Source organism: Hesperophylax consimilis, chromosome 10, assembly GCF_061612785.1.
Source record: "Hesperophylax consimilis isolate HC1 chromosome 10, BYU_Hcon_1.0, whole genome shotgun sequence".
NCBI classification, from domain to species: Eukaryota; Metazoa; Arthropoda; class Insecta; order Trichoptera; family Limnephilidae; genus Hesperophylax; species Hesperophylax consimilis.
In genome coordinates, this window is record NC_142845.1 from 17,030,616 (window position 1) to 17,049,440 (window position 18,825).

Here is an 18,825-nt window from a genome sequence, read left to right on the forward strand (position 1 = left end):
TTGAAAAGAAGACACAACTGTTCAACGAAAGATACTATCAAATGTATAGAGCTGGATTAGAAGTGATGGTAATGATAAAGTTCTTTTACTTTGACGTATAAGTTACTAGTAAATGAAGTTTGCCGCTAACTTCTAGTGGCTGTCTGTGGGGTATCGGTGTGAAGTGAGTGAAATGAGGATAGTAAGTTGGTAAGTTGGTAGCAATGCGAGTGTATATTGTACGAACGTTTACCAATGGCAAGACCGAACTAGATGAAAGTGTTTTTCTATCATGGCAGGAGGCCTCTATGTGTCAATTATGTATTGAAATGTAAACTTATGCTGTTTTAGTGAAAATTGTGAAGGAGGTGTTAGTTTTTCGCATGTTTTATTGACATGATATTATTCTCCATAAGATGAGTGTTTTCGGCGACTTTCAGCGGGTATGGATGCAGCGGTTTCCCGAAAGTGCCCTTCCTGCAGCTTGGGAAGAGGACGTGCGGGCAAATCTGTCTAAACACAAACAAAAAGTTGCTATTCTGAGGGAGGAGCTGGAGAAGGAAGAGTTCTACGTAGAATATTTGGAGCGGTTATTGTTGGATGTGGAAAAACACAAGACAAACCCGCTTCCCATCCGCACCGCCCCCCCGCCCCCAGAAGTCGATGACAATAGTGATAAGGTAGGTGATAGCACTCCTTGCATTTATTGTCTCCCCCGACTGCTTGGTTTTCCTGTCAACATTAATATATCTGATATCTTCCCTGCCCCACATTTCTACTGTGTGATCAACATTAACGCAGTTTGATTCAGTCTTTTACAGCATTTGGGTTGGGCTAGAGTCTGACACACCTGTCAGTAATGGCAAAATCGGGATCTTGAGATTGTTATCTTTTGTAAACAAACGCATTAGTCATGTTTTACAGCATGTTATTATCCGTATCTTATTCAATAATTGTAAACGATAGTGCTTATTATTCCAGGAAAAGATTAACAACTTGGATGCTAGCGAAAACACAACTGAGAAGTCTCTACCGGGTGAGGAAGAAACTGCAGATCCAAGTGTTATAAGTGTGGATGAAGAGGAAGTTATATTAAGACAAAAGACAAGTAGTGCTATTGGGCATAGGAACTCAATAAATCAGTGCATTACTGAGTTATCTTCCAGTGAACAGTTTAGAAGGTGCACTAGTGAGTTACCCAAGAAGACAGAAGTTAAAGAACCAGGTAAAATTATCAATCCTTATTATTTCCGTGTTATTATTATACTGTGAAATTTAAAAAAATAACAATTGATTTTAATTTATTTACTACAAGAAACTACTATATGCTTTGGGGGAGATGGGAAATAGGTTCTTAGTTTGGATTATTTTAATAATTTGTGCATATTTCCTTACCTTCAAATTTTACTTATCACTAACTTCAGATGATACAAATAAGAAAAAACATGGTGGTTGCATGTGAAACATTAACTTTGATTTAAAAAAAATATATACAACTTTTGCATCTTTTACTCCCCCGACATAAATGTTATTTTTGAGACGGAATTCGTCAACTTTACCTTTTGTTTTTTAGTGTATCTCTATAATAGTTTTAATATTGTGCTTTAAAATTTAGTAAACATGCGATAGATGACTGTGTTAGTATATTTCAGAGGTACCCAAATAGTCGATCGAGAGAGGTTCACTGTCTTTATATCATATCTCTCATTATTTACTCTGAACAACGTTGAAACATTAATTCACATTATTAGAAAAACGCTGTTGAAGTGTGGAAGCCATTTATAATTTTTTTATTTTTTTATGAAAAACGGTTATTCTAAAACTGGTGTTTTAACAGTTAATTTAGGATCAACGGGTGTTGCCATTTACCAAAATTATTGTAATCACAACTGACTAAGTATTTTGGTAAATGATTTTGTATTAAAATAATATTTAGCTACATAGATTTTCTTCAATTATTTTTATTTATCCTTTACAGTTTCATCATTAATTTATTGTATTTCTTATTACTCCACTTGTAATTATTATGTTCAAAGATAAATGTCTCATAGTTAAAATATTGGATCTCCATAAATCATAATATTGAGTTGAATATTGAAACTGAAATAGAAAGCTTGCAAACCTCGATGCTTTGATTTTTTAGTTCCATATTATAGTATCTGTATCTGATGTAAAATACAATATTTTGACATGGATTTTTGTTTAGCTTATAGATAAATTATACAGGTGTCAAGGGATGTACTTGACTTACTTTAACCAGTGATTCCTAACATTATGTGGAGTAAAAAACAAATTTAATTTTGATCTCAGTGTGGCCAGTGACAACAAGTGAAAAATTTGAAAAATTACAAAAAAAACATCAAAAAAGTCACCATATACCAAAATTTTATTTTAATTTTTTACTCCAAATAATTCCAGGAATCACTGATTAAGGTAAGTCAAGTATGTTCCTTAACACCTGTATATATTAAGGAGATACAATATCTGTGTCCATAAAAACAGTGCCTGGAGGATTTAAGATATATTTTTGTATGTTTATATCTTATGGGCAGTAGGTTAGATTATTACAAATATTTGAACCCAAAAAAATAGGCTATCTTTAGTACATTTCTGAACTTTTTTCGACCAAAATTTGATGTATTTAAGATATATTTTCGTATGTTTATATCTTATGGGCAGTAGGTTAGATTATTTGAAATATTTTAACCCAAAAAAATAGGCTATCCTTAGTACATTTCAGATCTTTTTTGACCAAACTGGAGATACAATATTTTAATCCTAAGCCCCCTTTTAATGACATATAAAACAGTTGTAGGTATGATCTTCAGTACGTTTCATAACTTTTTCGACCTAAATTTGATGTATATAAGATATATTTTCGTATTTTTATATTTTATGGGCAGTAGGTTATATTATTTGAAATATTTGAACCCAAAAAAATAGGCTATCTTTAGTACATTACAGAACTTTTTTCGAGCAAAATTGGAGATACAATATTTTAATCCTAAGCCCTTCTTTAAATGACACATAAAACAGTTGTAGGTATCGAGACTGTTGAGTCAAATACAAAACTTGCTTGCATACTATTTCTTTCAAGCTTGTTATTTGAAATCACAATAGAACATTCCAGTGAAAAAGAAAATAGTTATTTTTTTATATTAAAAAATATGCATTGTAAAACTTTTCATGTATAAAATTTTAAACAATGTAAATTTTATACATGAAAAAATTTACATATAAAAAATGTTGAACTTTCAAGTATAAAATTTATACATGAAAAGTTTTATGTATTAATATTTTATCATGTATAAATTTTATACATGAAAACTTTTCATGCATAAAATTTTGAACAATGTAAGTATACACTCGTCCCTTTTTCGTTTAAAACAATAAGTAGACGTAAGCAAGACAAGGCTTTTTCTCAGTGACATTTCGCAAAGACATCACTATAGGAAGTGTATTCATATGAACCAATAAACACAACACATTATCTGGTAAGACAGTATAATTTACAAAAACATAATTTTGCGATAAACAGTAGTTATTACGAAAATAGTGTAAGCCAGCGTACAACGGGTAATTGTCATTTTACTCGGTCAAAGTGTGTTTTCCGATGCAAATCGAGTGCAATGTGACTGTCCACAATTCCTTTGATCGCCTTCGTGAATAGCGTTCAACATGTGCCGCGTGCGCACTCTACACATCGCACCGCTTTGATGCATGTGGCCGGACTGTGGTCGAGAATACTCAGCAAATAATACAAATGCTTTTATTCGGTCATTCCTGCGGTATTTATGTGGATAAATGACATCAAAGCGGTGGCTTTCATTAGGTTTTTTACGTGTTTAGGGTCGCGGTGAATTGTTGTTCTAATATCCTAATGTATTGTGATTATTTTGTAAGAACTTCACTGAACGTAGATAAATCAGGGTTAATTAAGTTAAAAATATGTGTAAGTATTGCGCTTTGTTAGGGAAAAATAAATTCATTCAGGCATTTGTAAGGTTAATTTTGGGTTCCTACATGTTATTAAATACATCTGTTTGAATTTCTTTTTTGTGTTCGGTCATGAATGAATGCAAATCTTGGAAGTAGAAAAAACCACTTCCCGACATCCGATCGAGCTGAAACTCAGCATATAGACTCTTTGGATCATTGATCATTGCGGCCAACTGAAGAAATGGACATACAAGATCCTTACTAAATTAATGGAATAATATATTTTGATCAGAAATTTTTCGTCCTTTTTTTTATTTTGTTTTTTTTTTTAATATATATACACGGTGTCCGGAAACTCGTAGTACAAGCGGGAAACTGGAGAATCTACACCACATGGGGAACCCAAAAAAACATAAAGTTTTTTGATTTGAGCATTTTCAAAAAAAAAAAAAAAAAACCAAAAAAAAATATTTTTCGGCTATTTTAGGGTTAAAGTTTTTTCTGGTGTTTAGGGTTGAATAACAGATGTTTTAACCCTGCAGAGCAGAAATATTTTATGATTACACCGGGTTAAATGAAGGGTGATTTCAAAATAATGCTTCAAATCCGAGTTTCTTCATTTGTTTTACTTTCAAATAGTTTTAATTAGTTGGGTACTTTGATCTTCAGTAATAATTTATAAGAATTTGATTAAAAAAAAAAAAAAAAAAATCAACGTCAAAGTCGATTTACTCGATAACAAAAGCTCAAATAAAAAAAAAATATACTACAAAATCGACTCCAAATGTGATGTAGATTCACCAGTTTCCCGCTTGTACTATGAGTTTCCGGACACCCTGTATATATATTTTTTTTTTCCTTTGTTTTTTCCCAATTTATACATTTGACATTACAGTTTTATAATAATAAGAAAGGGAACCCACTAAGGCGCAGCCTGTGTGTGGGTAATATAAGTGTATACATTATATTTTTGTACCTAAAAATAACAGTAAGCATATAAAGAAAAACGGTAGGATTATAATTAAAGTTAGTCTAAAAGATTGTGCAAGAGGTGCATTTTAAAAATAAATCAAAGTAAAAATAAAGATTGTAAGATAATATATATGAAGTAAAAGAACACAAAATAAATTAATAATAAATATACAGAAACAAATAGAAAAAGAGAAAAAAGTAAAAATTAAATGAATAATGCTTCAACATTAGCATTGTACAGCCACAACTTTAATTCTTTTTTTTATTGCCCTAGTTTAGTTGTTACTTTATTTATTTTTTGGTAATAGATTAAAAGTGCGAGGTCCAATAAAGCTACTGTGAGTTTTGTATTGGTTTGTGGGGTATAAAATACATGATTTCTTCTAAAGTTGATTTTGGGTTCATATTTTTGAAATTTGTTTTGGTTTTTCAAGACATATTTCAGGCTTTGAAGTAAAAATAGTTTACGGAGATTGAATAGTTGAGATTCCTTGTACAATTGATTAGTCGAAAATGTACTCTTTTTATTATATGATAACCTTGATAATATGATTTTTTACTATTTGTAGTGGTTTTAAAATGTATCTAGTGCGCCACCCCATCCTAATATACCATACATAATTGAGGATTGCACTTAGAGAAAAATAAATCATTTTCAATTTGTCAACATGGAGTACTTCCTTAAGTCTATAAAATATGTACGTCAGATATCTTAATTTAGAAACGGTGTTATTAATTTGTGGTTGCTAGTTTAAATTTGTGTCAATATATATACCCAAATATTTGATCTTTTCAATTTTACCAAGTTCAAAGCAAGAGGTGCATTTTACTTTATTACAGTTAGCATTATGCAATCTAATTTTAAAGTTATTGGGAGGTTTGTTTTTCTGTTTTTATGAAAAGTTAGGTAAAATGTTTTATTATAGTTTAAGAGTGATTGTATACCTGACAAAATCAACTATTTTCGACACACACGAACTCTGTTGTTCATTTCCAAAACAATATTTTTTCTAACTAGAATTTATTTTAAAAACGTTTGCCTGAAAACAGTAAGATGGCGGTAGTGTAAATCTTCGTTATAAAAGTTATGAATTTCAGTTACCAGATGGCACTATTTTTTGTATTATTTATTTAATTAGAATATAAACGAATATATACAAGGTAACATTTAATTTAATTGAATGTATTTTAATATTTTTACAGAAAGCCTGACATTTCTTTTTTTTATGCTTCCGATTTTGTTGTCCGGGTTAAATCTTCCCCATAGGAAAAACTAAACCCTTCCCCTCACTTTTCCACAAATGATCATCTAGTCAATCAACATTATGTAAGTGCATTATATAAGCAAAATAAATACAAAACAATACAAGAACAACACGTCAACTCACAAAAGATCAAATGGGAAAATAATTCACCGACTCCAGATATTTTCATATCAGAGGGTTCGGCTCGGTAGAACTTCTAACAGTGCCTATAAATCCTACTGATCCCTCAACATAAATATTTAAAAAATCTTTTGTTATCCTACATGTATTCAAAATGACCGACTTTTGCATCTTTATATATAATTTTTTTGAAAGATCTAATACGCCTAAATTTTTAATTAGAGAGCTAGGTATAATGCCAGTAGCCGAAATAACGAATGGTAATATTTTTATAGTCTGAGAATGCCAAATTCTTTTTATTTCATTTCAATTCTTTGTATGATGATGTATGTGCCAATTTCTTAATTATGTATATCTCTATTAAAAACATTTTGGCATTTGGTTTTACATAGTTTTATGCACAATAATTAACACATTAAATTCAATAGATAACAATGAATTAAATGAAATAATATAAATAAATAATTTTTTAAGTACTTAAAATTTTAAATAAGAAAATACTTTTAACAAAATAAAATTTTATTGATTCTGTGGTCCAGAATAAATATCTAGGTTCAGATATAAATGCTAATACTTCTTTATTTGCGTACACCGGGTTCGAACCCGCGACCTTCGGAATGGGAGTCCAAAGCTTCACCACCGGACAGGCCGGCCGTCAGATGCACGCATTGTAAAAAATATACCTACATCTGGTCAAAAAACAGAGTACCTCTGTTCGTTCTACCTCGGTCACAATAACCGTTATAAATAACATTATTGTTTTCTAAGGCCCACAGAAACGCCATCGGGCCCAAAATTCGCTTGTGTTGAACAGTCCTTGGTGAAGCAAAACCTCAGATTTGGCAACATCTAGTTCATTTACAACGATGCCACTTGAACTAAAAAGCGCCTTGCGCGGGTGGACATTTTTGTAAGTTGTTTTACAGTGGACGGTAAATTGATATCCCGACCTAAAAATGTCAGGTTATTTGTGTTTTGTCTTTTCATTCATGTTTTTTAGAATAATTTACAAAAACAATAATAAATATCGAGATATGGCCCGACTCAACAGGATGACGACCTCCGTGACGTCGCGGGTTACAATCTTGGCGTGCACGAATACCAACCTACATTTTATTTTAATAATTTGTGTTATTTCACAATGTACATAAGTATTATATTTGCGGCATTTTCCAGAGCGTTAGATACTGTCAGTATCGCCCCGATGAAAGACCACAAATCATTATTTAAATTTAGACCGCAGAACGGGTATTATTTATTGAATAAGTGAATCTACCTGGCTATTCAGATTTGGTCACCAAACACGGCTAAAGCCATTTCAAGTAACGTTTCAATTCTGAATGGTGGTCTTACACCAGGCGATACTGAGAGTATCTTTCACTATGAAACGTAACGCGCATATACCATACGTATATTAATTCATTAATTGTGAATAACACAAATTAACCAAATAAAATTTACTTGCCCATTCCGATATTAGATCCCGCAAACTTCGAGGCGAGAATTTTACAGTATAGTGTACAGAATAGCATAACCTAAGCCAGTGGCCGTTTGGCTTGTATAACTGAAACCGATTTATACGTTGAATATTGGCTTATGACATGGGAAGAGTCAATAGCGAACCATGATAGCGCCATCTGTTGGGATATTTAAAAGAAGCTTTTAGTTCGATGTTCTACCGTATTTAAAATTTCAAATAGGCGCCAGCAGACGGCCTGTTTTAAAAGTAATTTAAAAATCTAAAAGTTCTTTCTTAAATTGTAGTATAAAAAATATTAAATTAACTTTAAAAAATGGAAAAATATAATACCAGTAATTTATCGTTTAGTTTTGTTAAATAAACGTATCCAAAGTTTTATAATCTGCATTTTAAAAACAAGTACAATTAGAGTTTATGAAAAAATTAAACTACGAACCTATTTTATTTATTTTTTAGTTTTTTTTTCGTACGTTTAAAGAAAACCCCTTCAGGTATTTTTTGACGATATTCAGCCTTTAATAGTATTTTTTAAAACGCACGTATTACGGTCTGAAAAAGGTCATATTTTCGATTAGATTTTGATAATTACTAAGCCTATGTTAATTTAAAAAATGTATAAAAAAAATTTTACTTGTTGAAAACACTATCATAATCGATTTGCTTAATAATATAATCATTATTTTAAATTAATAAAAAACTACACTCGGCCTTAAGAAAAGTCTATTACAAGTTAGCCATGAAAAGACATGAAATACATTTTGTTGCATTTAAAAAAGTTTCATATTAGGCACAGCTTTTCAGCCTTTATGGAGTTTATGCCACTGTTAATTAGGTACCTACCTAGGCAAGTTTTCAATATCCCAATCGCTGATTTACTATTTACTTTGACAGCTGAATAAAAATATAAAAAATAAATATACATATCTTAACCTTATCTGCTATCTAGATAGTGAATACAAAGATAAAAATTACGCACTTATTATTATTTCTGTGAAAGTGTCAAATAATAGAACCTGCTAAGAAGTGAATATTTATTAATACCAGCCATAAAACGTATAATTTTTACAATTAATAAATTTATTATGTAAACTTAAAAAATAAATCAGTCATATGAACAGTAAGTACGTAAAGGAGTTTGAGTATTTCCATAATGAGTGTACTGTTTATTATAGATAAGAGAAATGTAAAATGTTGTACATAATGGCTCTTGTATTTTCTCCTAGATAAGAAATTTGCCAATGAACAGAGGGCAGAATGTCAATAAATTATAGAAATGTAACAAAAAATTTCAATTTATGGCAACACCAATTTCAATTGTTTTCCATTTGGGAGGCGGGTTTGGGCACCGCCTCCCCGGGAACCATTTATTGGATAATCAACACCTCTGCCATAGGTCACCCCAAGTGGTTCCCTATGTTTGGTGATTTAGCAGGGTTTTTCGGGTGAGGTGTGTTCAAGCTGCGCCTGCCCACCAGCTAGACCGAGAGAGGCGGGTTTGGGGAGACCCTTTGACCTCTCCAACTGGTCTCTCGACCCATCATCTTGTGCCGCAGTTGGAGGGATATATTCACGTATCCATCACTCCTAGACACATTGATCCCTTGATTCCTAGCCAACCCTTATACCTTTTACCTTCCCAAAACTTCCTTTCTTTATAAATGACCCTCCACAAAGCATCCCAAAAGTTGAAACGGGCCTGTGGAATATTATTTTCCTGTGTGGGGTTAATGTAAAAAAAAATATTTAAAAAAAACACCAATTTTAAAACAAATCGCAGTACGTTAATATGTGAGGTTATGATTGATTCCCGATTTTGACAATACAATAATTGACAGGAAAAATGACACAACTCGATAAATTCTTCTTGATGTTATTTTTTTTACTCCTAAAAGTGCGCATTTTGTGTGAAAAAAAAAATCATTTCCTTCCATTTACCTCGCTGACTTTAAGTTTAAGTATTAAATTACTTTATAATATGATATAGAATCATCTCCTTTCAGGAATTACCACTAATTTCTATACACCGTCTGATGTTAAGGCTTCGTAATAAGCGTTCAAATAGAAGAAGATGGTTTGAAAAGGAGTTATGTAAATTCGAATGTTGGAGGGAGCGCGCTAATATTAAATACCAATTACAATTAACATGCTTTACGTTTATAATTAATATGAGTAAAATAGAACAAAAATCTTTCTACAAATGTCTTAATGTCAAAGTAGCATTTAAAGAAACCCTGTGAATTTTTCATACCTCTAACATGTTAAGTAACAGAAATAGATGTATTTTTTATAATTTTTGAAGAATGCTTTGCAATTTTTTTTCTATCAAAAAAATTGCATATACATATGTACAAGATGTCCTGGGGTAAACTGCACTAACTTCGGGAGGTGATTCTGCACAATAGAATATTTAAATATAGATAATATTTTAATATTTAAACTATGTAACACAACTTTATTACTTGTTAACTACTTTTGTAAAAGCCCATTAAGGCGTAAATAAATAAATATTAAAAGTAAAAACTTTTTGCGACATTCCAAAGTTTAAAGTAGTTTTCAGATAGTAAAGTTAAATTGTTTGCATGGAAAAATATTTTTGTACAGAAAAAAAACAACAGAATTTCGAATAAAGTTATTTATCTTTTTTACTCCTACAATTGTGTGGAATTAACTCCTGAAGTTTTTGTACTTTACCTGCAGACATCCTGTATTATTACTTTTCAACTAATATATACAAATAAAATGTATAGAAATTATCTTTAAAAATAACATATATATTTTTTGAAAGCTTTACACTTGAAATGTTCAAGGGAAGTATGTTTGACTTGAGAAAGAACGTGCATACAAGCCACCAATTACGGGAAAGGGAACCAAGCAACCGTTTCGCTCCATTTGCGGTTGCTTCGTTTCCTTTCCTCGTACAGCTCGGCAGTTTGGCTCACGTGCATATACGCACCCTTATATTTCGATCAAAATTCGGAATGCACGGTCTCGATGTGAAGAATATTCACTTGGACCATGGTGAAAATAAAATTATATTTTCAACAACACTTGACTTGAACACTTTTACCAAATGATTATTTTCTAATGTTAATATGAAAGCAATTCTTAGTCTCCTGGCAGCTACGTTTCGTTTCAACTGTGGGAATCAATTCTACAGACAATGGCTCATTGTTTATCGTGTATATTGTTTTATCTGATATTATTTGCCTTCATTTGCATTTACAACGGTACTCTTCATAATCTTCCGCTCGGAATACATAATATTATTTAATTATTATTAACTTTATTCGCTCGCTGTATTTTCGCCCATGAATAAGATGAAACTTCACCACTTATTTATAGAATTTTTTTTTCAATCACAAAGTTAAGTTAGGTTACTGAAATAATAACTGGTCGACGTAACAAACAAACTACAGATCAACATACAGTTTGCAGTTGCTGGTGTCGCTAGTGTAGATTTTGTGGATACAATAAATTAATCTGAGTTTAAAAATAAGTTAATTTGTTTGTTATTTCATTGTTGTACAGGTGATATGATTAACTTTGTAGGTGTGGTCAAAAAAGGCACCAACAAACAATAATTTTACATACTTAGCTTTGGGGTAAGTGGCGTAGCTAGTGTAGATTTTGCTAGCAGATTCTTCAATTGTGACCAGCTGCTAACCGTGTACAAATTTCAAGTACGTCCCACAGAATTTGGAAGCCATCTCAGGGCTGGAGCCCCAAAATACTTGATAAAACTGCTTTGAAAATTCGTTGTCAACAGACCGATTGCCATCTCTAATGTACAATACGCAATGTAGGCATGCTGAGTATGTTGTACAGGTATTTCAAAGGAGCCTGCTCTAAAGAGCTAGCAGCATTGAGCATCGGCACATGTGTTTGAAACTCGACGGTCACGAGTGGAACACCCGTTCAGCATGGCTTCATGAGAATGTGTCATTTCTTTAACTCGTTTTTGTTTATCGGCTCATATTTGGAGCAAACTGTCAACATCTGTTTTTCCTTCTTCATAAATCCATTCCTACATCCCCTATCTTAACCCGCATCACAACGATGCCCAACCGGGTGACGATATAATATCAGGGGCACTCTTATGGTGTGAAAATAAATTGTTTTTTTTTTTAAATGGTTGTTCGTTTGCAAGTTCCTCCGTTGACCACCTGCCAACATAAGTGTGTCAAGCTGTAGGTATATTTATAGAGTTTTTTTGTATACGATATATCTAAAACGGCAACTCCCCCAACTGCACAGATAAGATTCTAGATTTGTAAAAGTAATTTTTTTTAGATTTTATTTTTTACAAATCCAAGTGTGGAACCAACAATTGTTTTAGATATGTTTAATTGTGAACCTTGTTAACTGAAAAAAGGTTTTGTGCTGCAACTTTTTAACCATGACAGTGACTAAAAATATTCCCATTGTTATCAGCACCCATTTGCGGTATCAAAGCGGGAACTTTATTTGATTTTATGTTTTATTTATCCATTCATTAAACATGTTTCTAATAATTTGTTGCTAGTGTTATTACTTTTTATTTTATAGTATCGTTAAATTTCTTTTCCATGAAGGGTTTTCCGTATTTTCTTCTTAAATATTGTTATGTACATCAATTTGAGATATAAATTCACATAATTCCTCTAGCAAAAATATCATCTTTTATTTTTAATTAATCCTGTAATTTCAAATTTGTCACTCCGCAAGGATATTTAAAATCTTATTCAAATTTAAAAATGGAACTTATAGAGTAAATAATATTTTTTTTAATACTTGGGACCAGTGGCGGCTCGTGACTTTTGGGTGTATTAGAATGCTAATATTACAAAAAATTGTTGTAGCCGAAAAAGTTTTTTTTTTTTCGAAAATTTGTTTTTGTATGAAGATTTTCAGGAAATTCGTGCCAAACTGAATTTCCAGAAAATCTTCATACAAAAATTCGTTTCTCGAAAAAAAAAATCATTTTCGATTAAATAACATCAATAATGTCAAATTTATCAAAGTTTAGACCCTATCACACTCAAAAGTCACGAGCCGCAAGTCAAGTAGTTCATATGTGATTTCGTATTAATATTAAGGTAGATTCATTGGCTTTAAACCGCAGTAAGTAGTTCATATGTGATTTCGTGTTAATATTTAGGTAGATTCATTGGCTTTAAACCACAGTAAGTAGTTCAAACGTGATTTCATATTAATATTTGAAGGTATGATTTTTTTAAATCGAATGGTCGAATCGAATTCCGAACAACCATAGCTCGAATGGATATTTTTCATTTTATAACTTAGGAAAGTAACTCAGTAGGCATATTTTTTACATAATTATATTGGAATTGAAGTGACTTCAGTAATTTGTACAAGCTAGTGAAAGGTTAAGGAAAAAAGAAGCACTTAATGTTCTCGCTCCAAATGCAAAAGGGCACTAGTATGATTTTGATTCAAGACAGTTTGAAATAATTATTAATGCAGTTTTGTAAGTGATTCTACAACATACACACAGGGGTTTTTTGGTTAAAAAATACACAAAATCACTATTTATTACGTAGCTACCTATAAAATATTGTGTCTCAGCTGTGTAATTTTCAATTGTTTTTGATTTATGTGAAACCTCACAAGATCTCAACCGTCTGGAGATAGTGAGACTATGGCATCCCCAATTGGGGTGTATTGTGAGGATAAAGGTATTAAGGAGAGGAAGGATATGGGGAAGGACCTGGCTATTTAGATCTGGTCAACTAACATGGCCAAAGCCATTTGGTTTCAATTCTGAATGTTTGTCTTACACCAGGGCGATACTGAGAGTATCTTCCACCTTGTAACGTACTGCAAATATACTTTATGTTACTTAAACTTAATCATTTGCGAAATAACAAAAATTAATCAAATCAAATTTACTTGCGCACGCCGGAATTTGAATCCACGACCTCCAACTTGCTAATCGAGTGCCTTACCCCTCTAACATGGAGGCCGTCAAAATTTTTGTACATGTTCACTTTTGCTTTATGAATCAATATAATGGTGACTTCATCAGACTGCCACAAAGCTATCGCTGATGTATTAATTCATAATCATGTGGTCAATCAATCAGAATGTATAATTTATTTTAATGTATTTGTGTTGAAAATATGTTCTAATAATATTAATACACAAAATAAACCAGCTAGCCAATGGCTTCACAATACATGTAGACATATTTTCTCACAAAATTAAGATAAAATTTAGCAATAGCTTCCTTTCAATGACGGCAAATTGAATTTATTTAGTATTTGGTGGAGGTGTTTCGAATTTTAATCAATTTGGATTTAAAAAAATGGGTTCTGTGGTTCAGTTTTCGAACAAACAGCAAAAACACTACCAAGTTGTTTTTCACGGCGCCAAAAAATGTTGACAGTTTATAGTTTATGAAATGATTTTGTTAAATCCTAGCAAATAAAATGTTCTCAATTATGTAAAACTTGAATTTAACCATTTAAAATCTATATAAATTAAAATTTGTTAAAAATCTTAAATATCCGAAAGTTACTGATTCCTTTGAAATTTTTTTGTCACATGTGACTGGTATAAACATGTTTTTTTTTTAAAACAGCGCCATCTGATAGAGGTAAAAGTAAAACGCGTTATTGTTTCTCTATCTGCACAGACAGACTTAGCCACTGCAATGTGAGGCGGGATATAACTAGTATAATTAGAAAAAAAATTAAGGTAAATTCAGCAAAGCTGTGTTAGTTCCATGTAGCATTGTGTATTCAATTTGATGTTTTAATCATCGTCAATGTTCGAAACAAATTTTTGTATTTTTTTATGCGAACCTCAAAAGAACGCACCGATCTGTACAGTGTAAAGGCAGGGGAGCTATGTGGCCACCCGGTTAGGCAGCCTTGTGAGGCGGGTTAAGGTAGGGGCTGTAGGAAAGAATTTATGAAGAGGCTCGAATTATATGAAGGAGGAAAAACAGAATTTTGTATGTGTTTTGAATTATCGAATATATTAAATATATTGATATGTAATAATTATAAATAAAAAAAAATTGTGCATTTATATTATTAAATATATAGATATCTTTTTTGTAAAATTTGTCACACTTATATAAATATTTTATTACCTTTCTAAACCATCAAAGACAGAGTTAATAGACGATTTAATATTTTTTTAATGTGTTAGCTGTATTTTTAAAAATTTCAACCTAAAATAACGAATACAATTTCACATCAAATCCATTAAAATGTATGAGAGATCATCAAGGCAACACAACTTGCAACGTTGCAGTAATGAATGCATGTAATAATGTATGGGAAACGTCCGTAGTTGGAGGTATTATTAATATTATAGAGTATTTGGCATTAATAAGATAAATAAAAGAGCAAATATCATAAAATTTAAATTTAGGTACTATTATTTTATTTTCAGAGCTAGTAAATAGATTGAGTGAAATAATAGAAAAAAATTCTTCTGATATATTCAAATTAATTCTATATTATTTAAATATTTTACTAAGCAGGTACTGTTACTTTATTTGCAGAGCTAGCAACATCGCCCAAGCCTAAAGTAAGGCCGGCTTCACAAGGGGGCGGCGATTTTGTAACGGTCATCGAAGTGAATGGTCTCAAGAAAGTCGACGGGAAACCCAAGAAGAATGATGAGCAGCAACAGCCGAGGCCACCATCGCCGAGTGGAGAAGTGGTGGCTGCCAAGCGAAGAATACCCCCAAGGTAAATTTAAAGTAAAATATTACCGTGAAAGGATCCTAAATAAATAAGATTGTTAAGGTAAAAGAAATAGTATAAAATCAAGCAATGGCGGCTCGTGACTTTTGGGTATATAGAGTGGTAATATTACAAAAAAATGGAATTATTAATGTTGTTGTAGTCGAAGATGTCAAATTTTTTTTCCCGAATAGTTGATTTTTTGTATAAATATTTTCAGGAAATCTGTGCGGCGCACGGCTAAATTGAAATTTCCTGAAAATCTTCATACACATATCGAATCTTGAAAAAAAAAAATTGTTTTTTACTAAACTACATCAATGATTTTTTTCGAGGCGCCACTGAACTCAAGCACATATTATTGTAGCCCTTTGCAGTAAAATGCACCTCTTACAACCACACTCGCGCCTCGTTTGCAGTGAGGAAATTTTAAAAATGTAATATTTTTTTAGATATTATTTAATATCTTTAAAAGTAATATCGGGAATTTTTTTTTTAATTTTTTGATTTAAAAAAAAAATTATATTTCCAAATAGTTTTTCTAAGATTACCTAAATTATAGAGTAGTTTATAAAACAACTTAGACATCTCTCAAAACTCGCGTTTGAGAGAAGTGACTTGCCCCTTTCTGGAACAGGAGGTTAAGCCTACCTATTGTAATTAGTGAAAAGAGGAAAACGTGTATACATTCACTATAATTTTCATTTCTGAAGTCGAATAACAATATTTGAAACATGCTGAATGCAAGCAATGCATCCGTGTGAGTTCTGAGTTCGCATCAACATTCGCTGTGTTACATGTACATGGCAGATTGGTAAGAGCCCTGTCTCTGGACATGAAGTCACAATCTCCAAACTGCAAACGTGCAAATAATTTTAACTTCATTTCAGATTAGAAGGGCCCTTGAGGTGATTTTGCACAAAAACGGCGCTATACAAATCATCCAAATATTATTATTACTCTCAGTATCACAATGACAAGAGACCAACATTTAAGATCAAAAAATTGCTGTTATGGCTTAAGCTTGATCTGAATAGTAAGTCTAAGTAATTCGTAACTATTCCTCTTTCTCGTTCCACAAAAAGTACTCATTTTAATTAAGTCACTAGCATAGTGTAATATTGTAAATGGCCTAAATTTAGTACAGCCATCAAAAATGGCAATGTAAGAGATATGCCTGTTGAATGATTCATAGCAATTAACTACATAATATAAGTATGTATCATTAAATTGATATAGAACCCCGTATGTCATTGAAAATTACTTCGTAGAAGCAATCTTGTACTTAAAGCAAAATGGGCGCATAAATAAATGGGAAATCATTGAATAGGTACCATAATTTAGAATGTATCCTGTGTGTCATATTCCCAGTAATATGTACGTCTATAATAAGTATGTATGTAGTAAAATCTGAACTGCCGGTAAAGTTCACTTTGGTAGGCGGGTATGGGTACCTCTGCCGCAGGAACCATTTATTGGATAACCAACACCTCTCAATGGTTCGCTACGGTTGGTCACATAGCAGGAGTGCCCGTGTTCGTGGGGTGAGGTTTGTCCTGCTCTCGGCGGGGTATGCGTCTGCTACACAGCTGCGTGGCGGGCCAGATCAGGAGAGACCGCTTGAGGGAGATTCTTTGACCTCTCCAGTTGGACTCTCGATCCCTTGCACCGCAGGTGGGGAGGGGGGGGGGATTCATTCGTCCCTCACTCCTGGACATACTGATCCTCGGATTCCTTCCTACCCCTCATAACTTTTTTACTTCCCAGAACTTCCCCTCCTTCATTTCCTTAAAAGGATCCTCCACACAGCATGTGAAATCGATAAATTTATGATAGCGATGCACAACTTTTTCAGCAGAGGGGCCGCTTTGCCTATTTTTCAATAAGGCCGCCACCTACAAGCAGATTTTTTTTGTTGATAGCGAAATTCAATAGTTAAGAGGAAGCTACAAGCCAAAAATGTGTGTATTCTTGGTTCAATGTTCGATTTCAAGCACAAAACTGGTTTTTATTTATTTTATAAGAAAGCAAAAAAGTACACAAGTGAACCTGTCACAGATAATCTTAGCTATATTATTGTATTTTTTAAAGTTGTTTCCTTTATGCGTTCATACATTTCTATTGAAAAAAAATTTTTTTAGTAGTTTACATTTATATTTTCTATTGAGTAATTTATTTTATTATTTGTATTCTACTCATGCGAAACGATAGGAAAACCTTCCATTTATCTAAAACATACTTTTTTGGTATTCATAATGAACACCAACTCGTTATAAAGATTAATCAAAATAGTGATTTGGCATTAAGCTTCGCCTAAGGGTAATTGTTGATTTTTAAAGTTTCGTGTTATGCAAACCGGTTCTTCAAATTTGATTCCATTTAGATTTTTCTCTATTGCCAAGTGGGCCGTATAAAACTGACCGCGGGTTGTGCATCACTGGTTTGTGACACGTAAAATTTTACAGTCGAAAACCAATACAATCCCGCAAGCTAGTTATTTATGACAAGTGCGATTTTATAAGTGGTAGGTACAGAGATAATAAGATAAGACAGTTTAGTGATATTTTTCTTGGAAGCCAACCAGTTGATTATTGTTTTGAAGAGGAAATTGAGAAGCATGAAAGTGAAATCTTTAAAACAATCATCGATAATAAATTTGAATAATAAAAGTGTATTCTTCTAATTTATTTTTTGAATAAGGTATCGTATTTTGAAAATATACTGTACTTTTGGGAATATGTATATTGATAGTAGAGGTAGGTAGGTAAGTAAATACGACTTTCAAAAAACCTATTTTACATATGACGATTAACGGCTATAAGAAGCAAATTTAGTCGGTCCCTTCGTGCTCGTTATATCCAAGTTTGACTATATAAAAACACCCATCTTCAAATGCAACTTGTCTCAAAATGTCAAACCAATCAGTGAAGGACTTTCGGAGATTTAAGATTTTGAGCAAACAAACATTAGATATATAGACATCACACTTGTCTAGCTCGCGTGCCACATGTCTGAACAAAACTGTTGACTTTTATTGTATTTTTCTGTGCCCATTACTAATAATTCATTTTGATTGTTCCAGGCCCCCGCCCAAAGCGTTCCAGAAGCGAGGCGGGTCCTTGCCCGACCCCCCCTCGGACGACAGCCCCCCCGCCTCCCTCGGCGTCCCCACTGCTGCGCATGGCAAGCTGCAGGGGGCCGAGTCCCGAGAGTCCCTGGTCAGCCACTCTTCATCGCACGGCACGCCTTCCATCACCGAGAGGGTAACTAACTCAACTGATTTGTTTTTTCTTTGAATACTTCTATATTCCTCCATATTTATTTTGTTTTTTAAAATGAAATACAGGTTACGAATAACCTGACGATATTTTAA

At 32.5% G+C, this 18,825-nt stretch overlaps 1 protein-coding gene across 1 annotated transcript in view; it reads left to right on the forward strand.

The window, feature by feature from the left end:
• The first annotated feature begins 266 nt into the window (after nucleotides 1-266).
• Nucleotides 267-18,825, forward strand: part of RhoGAP1A (Rho GTPase activating protein at 1A) — an 80,620-nt gene continuing 62,061 nt past the window's right edge. The window contains exons 1-4 of the mRNA XM_089636654.1: nucleotides 267-659; nucleotides 961-1,204; nucleotides 15,269-15,458; nucleotides 18,535-18,715. Of these exons, the coding sequence (XP_089492780.1) occupies nucleotides 396-659; nucleotides 961-1,204; nucleotides 15,269-15,458; nucleotides 18,535-18,715 (879 nt within the window). The 5' untranslated portion in view covers nucleotides 267-395. The remainder of the gene's footprint in view (nucleotides 660-960; nucleotides 1,205-15,268; nucleotides 15,459-18,534; nucleotides 18,716-18,825) is intronic.